Source organism: Lactuca saligna, chromosome 4 (assembly GCF_052625555.1).
Source record: "Lactuca saligna cultivar CGN05327 chromosome 4, ASM5262555v1, whole genome shotgun sequence".
In the NCBI taxonomy this organism is placed as follows: Eukaryota; Viridiplantae; Streptophyta; class Magnoliopsida; order Asterales; family Asteraceae; genus Lactuca; species Lactuca saligna.
This window is the reverse complement of record NC_136420.1, coordinates 100,706,190-100,715,478: the sequence shown is the minus strand read 5'-3', so window position 1 is coordinate 100,715,478 and position 9,289 is coordinate 100,706,190. Positions and strand designations below refer to the sequence as shown.

The following is a 9,289-nucleotide window of genomic DNA, read 5'->3' as shown; positions in this document are numbered from 1 at the left end:
TGCAGAAGAAGGAATGCATATTTAGGCTATGTCAATTGAATGGGTATGGGTGTGTGCATTCAGTTGCAACATTATTATTCTTAAACACCAAGCATGATTCACCATATGTAGACCCAATGTACTTGGCAACCTTCTACCATAATGCTTACAAACACTCCATACATTGGATGAATAGAAGAAACATGTGGCCTCCCACAAAACAAATCCCTTATTTTCCCCCAATTAAAAAATATGCAAGGAAGACCAACCATGAAGAAAAGAAGAGATGCTTCTGAAAGGACTGGAAGACACATAGTATCGAAAGAAAGAAAACCTGTCTCTTGTGGTATATGCAAATAGAGAAGGCACAACAAAATCACTTGTCCTCAACTTGAAAGGCCAACTAAAAATAGCAATAGGAAAAGACAAGTTGTGAGGCAGACACAAAAGTCAATGAACATGGAAGGGGTTGGGGAAGATGTTACCATGGGTGATGAAGTTTATTAAGATGTTAAGGTTAAAAAAGATGAAGTGTATGTAGGTAATGTAGAACAACCACAAAAAAAGGAAAAAAGCATGAAAGAATCCTTGAAATGAAGTTGGCAAAAAGAGTTAAAAGTGAAGGTAACAATGCATCAAAGGCTACGGAATTGGATTAGTGTGGGTGCAGTGTTTATGGGTAGGGGTATTTATGTAATTTGGTAAAAGGTTGTTATGGGCAAGGGTATTTATGTAATTTTTACTTATGGTTTGTTTTCAAACAATGAGTGTAATTTCATTTCATCGTTGTCTTTAAACTATTTAGTTGGAATGTTGGTATAAAATGTTTCTATGATCACCCAATAATGTACTAAAGTTTTCCCATATATGGTTAAATATTAACTAATTGTATCTTGACTTATAATATTCAGATGTCACACAATATTCAAGAGCTTTAGGAAAAGGACACATTACAAACATTAGTATTCAGTTGCAACATTCCTTTTGTTTTTATTCCCTTTTTAGAACTTTTTGTCCATATACAAATTGGGTTATTTTATTGTGTTGTGAAGTCATAGGGGTTGAGGTCCCCGTTGTCCCTTTCTTTTGCCATATTTATCATTTCACAACCTTTAGACAATGTGGTCCCAACACCGCATATCAAACAAAAACAAATATTTCCTGAAAATACAACTACATATGAACAACTATCAAATTTGGGTCCTACAGGTTGCCTTGACATGTAATAAAATAAGGAATCAATACATAGATAAAGTTACTATGTTTTCATTGATCTAGGTTTCGAACTTGCATGACATCATACACGATTTACTTCCTAAATAAAATTAAACAACCAACAAAATGGCATCTAAGTTTCGCACCCATATGCATAAAAAGATCATAGATTAGACCACAGGACAACCAAAATACAATAACATCTTACCCATACAAACCAAACATTTACCCCTAAAACCCAACCATTTCCTCCTAAAATCCAAAACCCAAACAAAGAAAACTAAGTACCCCATCATCAGAATTATTCGTTGGCTATCATCACCATACCCACAACGCCTAACATCCAAAAACACACATGTGAATACACATATTTTCTTCTTCATTGTCGTTAACTCGGTGGTTGCCTTCACAAATGTAGATTGCAATAAGAAAAATGGTTCCTGAGGTCATTTATCATGTGGTACATATCCAGCTTCCCTGCTCTGACATCATCAACTTCATGATTCAGCTCATTTATCCCAATACTCAAATTATCTGTAAGCTCACATTGGTTTCCATTCACTTCATCCCTGATCTAATAGACCTCTAGTTGTATTTGGAGGAGTGTTATCTGGATGTCTTGAGGTTGGGCTCCATTTGACCCATTGGCGGTGATGTGGCGACAATCTTTAAACACGAGTTGTGGCGGGGAGAGTTAACGAAAGGCATTTTGTTCGTCGTTAGGGTAGGAACTCTTGTGTGTAATTAGGGCAACAACCTTTTAGCGTATGATCCTTTTAGGGAGATAAGATGTTTTTTATAGGCACACGGGTAACAAACAATCCAAAGTTTGGATAATAAGACTCCCTACTTAAGGCGATGTCGTTTGATCCACGTAAATGTTGATATGGATTAATTGGATTACGTGGAGCTAGTAACCGGTTAAATGAGATCCATGTGACTAAATGGACAGGTTACTAACAAGTTTTTTCCCTAATAAAGCACGGAAAAAAACTTAAGGGGCTGAATGGGCAAATTTGCAATACATTATAGGGCTAATGTGTCATTTCCCCAAAAAAGAACCCCTCAAGAACATAATTTTCCTTCCATTTCCTTCATTAAAAAAATATTGAGAACATGGTTAATGATTGACAACTCTACAACTTTCTACACATAATATAGTGTTGTGCAAAACAAAAACCAAAACCGAAACTGAAAAATCAAAATCGGACCCAAACCGTCTGTTTACGGTTTTCAGAACTGAAAAATTCAATTTGGGTTGTGTTTACATATTAAACGGACCCACTTAAACGAAACCAACCCAATAGTTTTAAAACTAAATAAAAGTTGACCCAAACTCACGAGTAGTTAGGTTTAAACCCAAAACCCATCAAATAGTTTTAATTTTTAATATTCCCTAGTTTCTTTAAACTAGTTGTATTTTAAAATGTTTTTTTTTACCTAGTTGATTGGTTTTAGTCTTTTTGTTTGGCATTGGTTGAATTTGTTTCATATTATTTAGAATTGTTGTAAAATAGGTTAAAACTCAAAACCAACGTATTCAAACCTAAAACCCATGGGTTAAGCACGAAAAACCGCAAAGCTACCCATGAAACCGAACCCAATGGTTTTCAAACCCAAAACCGAATGTATTGGTTTTGGGTTCGATTTTATCTAAACTGGCCTATACTCAATCCTATTTAAATATGTAAAGTTAAACCAAAGGAGGGACTAGTTGTACACTTTGGAAACTCATGATACAACTAACCATTTATCAGAGGTACTACTGTCACAAGATCAAAGTTGTGTTTTAGTTCCAGATCCCTTTATGAGGCTACGTACTCATCAATAACAAAATAAAACCATCAATTGTTTCGTTGTAGAACTCAAAGTAGACTAAAATGAATTTTTAAAATTTGAGGGATCGTTTTGTAACATCTTGTTTCGAGAATATTCTTATTTCGGGATTGTGGACAATAAAAGGATCAAGTAAAGACATTAGGCTTCAAGGTAATAGGATTTAGACCCATTTGGATGTGGGTAATATAGATTATGTGATCCAATAGTTTGGTTTGTGATTTAGAGCCAAGGGTATAATGGGAAACGTGTTGTTTCAGACTTTTTTTATGAATTAACGATTTTAGTTCGACCTGTTTAATTTAAAAGTAATTAAATAGGATTGTAGAGCTACATAATAACTTTATGTTGATATAAAGATCATCGAAATGGAGTTGGAACGAAAAAGTTATGACCGTTTGAAGTTAGGAAGATTTTGGGACTTAGTCTAGTATGTTGGGCGTACCTGGAGTACGTTGGGCTTACTAGGCAATAATAGAGTATGTTGGGTGTACGCGATCAGTGCTCAAACCCTATTTTCGTGGTTTAAGCCATATTTAAGCTCCTTAACTTCCCTAAACTCATTCCATTCTCACCCTCCACCTCTCCAACACCCTCCCTTGAAACCCTAGCCCTCGCTTAAACCTTGTGAGCAAAAAGAATGTGTTTTTAAGTGCTTTGGAGTGTTCTTGGTGCATCTTGGAGAAGAAGGAGCTCATTGGAGATGAGTTGGTTTCATTGGAGCTTGTAGATCCAGACTTTTTCCACCTTGATCTTTCTTTTAGATGTATAAAGTTTGAATCTTAATGATGCATTTGACAGATCTGGCTACTCTTGGGTGTTATGAGCTTTGGGTCACTTTAGTGGATAAAGTTTAGATCTTGAAAGTTTGTGACCTTGTTATAGATAAAGTTAGAAAATGTATCCATCTAAACATCATTTTGCTTCAAAACTAAAGGTTGGAGACTTGGACTTAATGAATTAAGTTGAAAAAGATGCAATTTTGGTCCCTTTGAGACATAAAGACTAGATCTTGGTTGTTTGGACCATTCTAATGGATAAAGTTGGAAACTTTATCCATTATGGAGTTATTAAGAACCATAAAATATGATATTGGTCCTTCTATTCCTTCCATGCGTAAGTTAGTGGTCTTTTGTTGAAGTTAGAGATTTAAGGCTTTGGTTTGGGCGTCATTAAGCCATGCAAAGTCATAAAGTCAGGAACTTTATGACTTGGGACATCCCATAAGAATCAGATCTGGAAGTTATGCTTGTTGTCTTAAAGGCATTAAGAGGTTTGGAAATGATATTGGGCTTCAACATCGTACGCTGGGCCTGCCCACCTGAATGGCTTTTGGGCCATTTTTAGGCTTGAGTCATTTTGAGTTTGGGCCTTGCTTTGTTGGGATAAGTATAGGAAAGGTAAATTAGTCTTTTACCAATGGTTATGAGGATATATGAATTGGACCTTGAGTGATAGGAAATTGTCCTAACTATTAATTAAGGATAAATTTGATGTGTTCGGTGTGAGGAACCCAGTGGCAGCAACACGTGTGTGTTTCGGTTATCTCGAATTAAGGTGGCTCTCATCACTGTACTTGTGGGTCGAAAGCACCAATACCAGCCCACTGGATTATGTTGTCGAATAGTAATGGTCTTTATGACACTTATTGATATACTTGTATGTGTCTGTTGTCTTTGTGACTCTTGCTGATATGGTTGTATGTTTTATGTATGTGGGGTTGATACGGACCTGACATAGCTACACGTTGTTATATAGAGTCATTATAGACTCGAGGTTGATATGGACCTGACACAGTTACTTGTTGTCATACGGGTTGATATGGACCCGGGGTTGATACGGACCCAACACAGCTATATGCTGCCATATGGGGTTAATACAGACATGACACACCCACATGTGATTATATGTAAATATGTATTGTATGTGGCATTTTGGGAAAACTCACTAAGTTTTATGTTTACTGTTTATGTTTATAGTTTTAGGTACTTCGTTTTTCAAAAGGAAAGTTTCGGCTTGATCACACTGCATCCCCTGGAGTTTTATTCTGCACAGAATGTTTAAAGATTACTCTAATGTTTGGAGAATACTTTGACTCTAATCTTCTTTTAGAACAATGAATGAATGGCTTTAACCTTTTTTTCTAGATGGAATTTTTACTTAATATTTTTGGACCGTTACACGCTTTATAATTATATTTATTCTAAAAATCAAAGTTGGTGGAGTTTTCTAGGAGCTTTGGTTAACCCTTCTACTTTGTGCTCCTATCTTTCACTCTTCTATTTTGTAAAATGACATTTTCATTCTATATTCTCTAAAATATCAGTTTTACTTCTACCAATCTTGAACTTTTTAAAATGTATTTTTCATCAATCTACTTTTTACAATATGTATTTATTCTTTTAACTTTGAACTTTCTAAAATGTCACTTTCACTCTTTTTATCTTCAAACTATCATGTTTACTACCCATAGTATACATATTTTGATTCTCTTACAATTAGCACTTCAGACTTTGTAAAATGTTAGTGTGACTCATTTGGTTTTGAATTTTGTAAAATTCTTTAAGTTTAAAATATATATAAAAAAAAAATCTACTACTTTGTTAGGTGTATATTTTTTTGTATACGTCAGAATATAAATTCGAATGGTCAACGTTTTGGTGTAACTTTAGAACTTTCATTCATTAATTTTTTTTAATTGTTTTTTATATACGTATCAATCTGAATTTAGGTTTTATCTATGTTTTGACGTAATTTTTTCTTTACGATTTTGTCCTTATTTTTAAACATTACTTTTGTGTTTTTACATCTTTTAAGTCATCCTAATTTTCTATACATGGTTTTGGTGTTTTACATCCTAAATTTTATTGCTAATAAAAAAGTTCATAGTCTGCCCGTAAAAATCCTAGTTTTACACTATTGTTTAATGTTTATGATTTTTAACTATAATGTTGTATTGAATCATTTCTGGCTTACGAAATCCTCGAATTAGAAGTATTCTGACAACTGCACCAAGCCAAGCAGGTGAGCAGCGGACCTTCTGAGCAACGACCATGGGGAAGAGGAGATTGTCTTTCTTATTAGCGATCGTCAACGTCGTCTGCATATTAGGGCTTAGCAACGCGTATGAATCACCACAGTACACAGTCGTTCACTCGGAATCGGAATTTGAGATCAGATTATATACAGATTCAGTTTGGATGAGTGCTCCCGTCAAAGAAATTTCCTTTCGAAAAGCAACCAGAGATGGCTTCCATAGGTTTCCTTTCCTTCCTCTCTATAGTTTTCCTATCTTATTATTACCGATTACCGGTTTGATTTTTTCTGTATTCTATGAGCTGTGGGATTCGATTCATCGTCTTTTGAATGATTAAGTTCCCTATTTCCATTTTTCATGTTTCAAATTTGATCCTAGGGCATCAAAAACGATACTCCTCCGATGCGTTCCAAACTAATAAACGCCTTTGATGGTATATCATGTTCCGTGTTATAATTACTTGTACATCTCCTAATGAATTTCCCATCTTGTCTCTTACAGGTTGTTCCAGTACATTGAAGGTGCAAATTTGAACAATTCTCGTGTACCAATGACAGTTCCTGTGTTAACAAGCCTTGTCCCTGGAGCAGGACCCCTTGATTCATCAGCATATGTCGTGTATTTCTACTTGCCAGAGAAGTTCCAATCCACACCCCCTCTTCCTCTCCCTGAACTCAACCTTACCCCTGTTTCATGGACCTCCAGTTGCAAAGCAGTTCGCCAATTTTCTGGTTTTGCAAGAGATAACAACATTGTGGAAGAAGCTGAGAAGTTAGCCAGCAGTTTAAGCAAGTCTCCATACTCTACTTCTTCTTCTAGTAGCTTTGCATACTCAATTGCACAATATAACTCTCCACTTAAGTTCTTTGGTCGAGTAAATGAAGTCTGGGTGGATGTTGATGGCTGCAAATCTACTGAGGTGGCTGCATATTGAAGCTTTTGGGTTTGCCAAACATACATTTAGGTTAGTATTACTATACATGACTTCTAACTTTTGTCTGTTTCATTTGTGATTATGGTGATTGGTGGAATATTATCAACTATCAAGTCCTAGCTGTTGAACTCATACTAATGCCTTATACCACTTACTTGCTATCTTATGTTCAATATGTTTTGGTCATTTAATATATATTTATCTAATCTGTCTGTTTTATGTTAAGCTGTTTGTGAGCCAGTTTATTATAAGTTTTCTCAAGTATACTCTTAAATGATAACAAAAAAAAAAACTCATTCATTAGCTTATGGCCTGCATACATGAAACATAAAAGTTGAGATGAATTTAGTTATGGTCTTATGGATTAACAAATCAAATGGCATACATGCATAAATGTCAAGCTAGTGTCAAAACTAAAACATATTAAACTATTAATCAAAGCTAATGTAAAGATGAGTTAATATAGACAAAAAAAAACAATCTAATTTCAGTATGCCCGCTCAAACACTCATCAAAGCAGAGATGATCAGTTACCGAATCTCGATCCCATACCGAAAAATGAAATCGTAGCAACAATTTAAAAACAACAACAACTTATGACGAGAGAGAAATCGGATTGATCAAAAGTAAATGAATCAAACTGACTGATGTTATTCACGTTTGACCTGGAACCATTGATCACGCTAATTTCAAAAATCGGAGTAAAAAAAAATACGCAACCCAGTTATTTTGGACCAAAAAATGCAACAAGAAAGAATGAGAAATGGAACCTGAAATCAAAGGCAAAACATCGAAGTCGCACTTGTTCTCGATGAAAGATGTCCACAGTTAAGAAGTAGATAAATGTATTTGTTGAAGATGAAAAAGCCAAGAGCAAAATTGTTTTTTACTTTCTTTCCATACTAATTATCCTAATTTTCGGAGAATGGTTTGAGGACTCCAAAAAGCAACTTTTTTGCTTCCCAATCCCTTCCTTTCCTTCCCCTTCCTCCCCAAAAAAACACTCGATAACATGATTTTTCCTTCCCAATTCCTTCCTTTCCTCGATTTCTTTGTTTAAAGTAAATCGATAACAAGGCGTTAAAGAAGGGAAATTGTGAAGGAAAATTGAGTTTTTATTATGGGATGGAAATGAAGGAAATGAAAGGATTGCAAATGAAAAGGTTGCCTTATGGAGTCCTCAAAACCATCCGCCGGAAATTTGGATAATTAGTAGGAAAAGATAGAAAAGACAACTTTGCCCTTAGCATCTTCATCTTCAACAAATACGTTCATCTATACCAGACCTTCATCGACAATAGATGCTACTTCTCAACTTCTTTTGCCTCTGTTTTCATGTTCGACAACATGTGCTACTTCTTAACTCTGGACAACCTTCGTCGAGAACAAGTGCAACTTCAATCTTCTTTTGCCTCCAATTTCTCATTCTTCTTTCTTATTGCTTTATTTTTTTTTTTTATGAAAAAAAAAAGTCGTGATTATTTTTACTTTGAAATGTGCATGATCAATCGTTTGGTCGATGTGAAAAAACATCACTCTGATTTTATTTACTCTGAAATTAGACTGAACAACACTATCAAAAAGAGTGCCAAATTGAAAACCTTTTGTTGCTAATTGATTTTATATGACGGAATTTGAGACTTATTTTAATGATGTTTCGTACGATATAACATTAGTTTTTAATTATACATCTAAATGTCATTATATATATATTTTTTCATTTTCATTATCAACTAGTTTTTATCAGACGTTATGACTTTATCAACTACCGGAAGCAAAAACTAAATTTTCAGTTAGCATGTTAAACACAACTCGAAATTGGAAAATACATGTTTGTGATAGAAAAATGGAAAGAAATGTTAGAAGTCTCATTCCTCATGATTCAAATGCTATAATATACCCAACATGACTTCTACTAAAACATTGTTGTTTGGTGAATGATGCCATGCAACTCATTTGATAAGTGATCGAATTTGGGTCTGGGTTATGATAAGTCGGGTCGAATCCACATCCACATGGGGTTTGTAGTTAAATTATGTGTTTAAAATAATCAACAAACTAAAGATGCACATAAAATTAAATGTTTTGGAAAAATCAGTTTAAAGCAAAAAGGAACGAAACATGATAATCATAAATTTAATAGGAAAACAATCATAAATTTGAAATTAAGAAAACTAATAATTTTAATTGAGTTGTAAATTAAATGAAAAAAAAAAAACAAAAAAACAAAAAAACAAAACAAAACAAAACAAAAAAAAAAAAACAAATTTTTTTAGCCGACATAATTA

The 9,289-nt window shown here is 34.3% G+C and overlaps 1 protein-coding gene across 1 annotated transcript; it reads left to right on the top strand.

The window, feature by feature from the left end:
• The first annotated feature begins 5,984 nt into the window (after positions 1-5,984).
• Positions 5,985-7,207, top strand: LOC145042493 (uncharacterized). The gene is made up of 2 exons (XM_078990935.1): positions 5,985-6,289; positions 6,569-7,207. The coding sequence occupies exons 1-2, from the start codon at positions 6,084-6,086 to the stop codon at positions 6,999-7,001; spliced, it is 639 nt and encodes a 212-aa protein (XP_078847061.1). The 5' UTR covers positions 5,985-6,083; the 3' UTR covers positions 7,002-7,207.
• Positions 7,208-9,289: the final 2,082 nt, after the last annotated feature.

Excerpts from the sequence above, each read along its gene's own strand:
- LOC145042493 (XM_078990935.1), top strand. The coding sequence starts at position 6,084 with ATGGGGAAGAGGAGATTGTCTTTCTTATTAGCGATCGTCAACGTCGTC. Across the intron at positions 6,290-6,568 it reads ACCAGAGATGGCTTCCATAG|GTTGTTCCAGTACATTGAAG; the intron begins GTTTCCTTTCCT and ends TGTCTCTTACAG.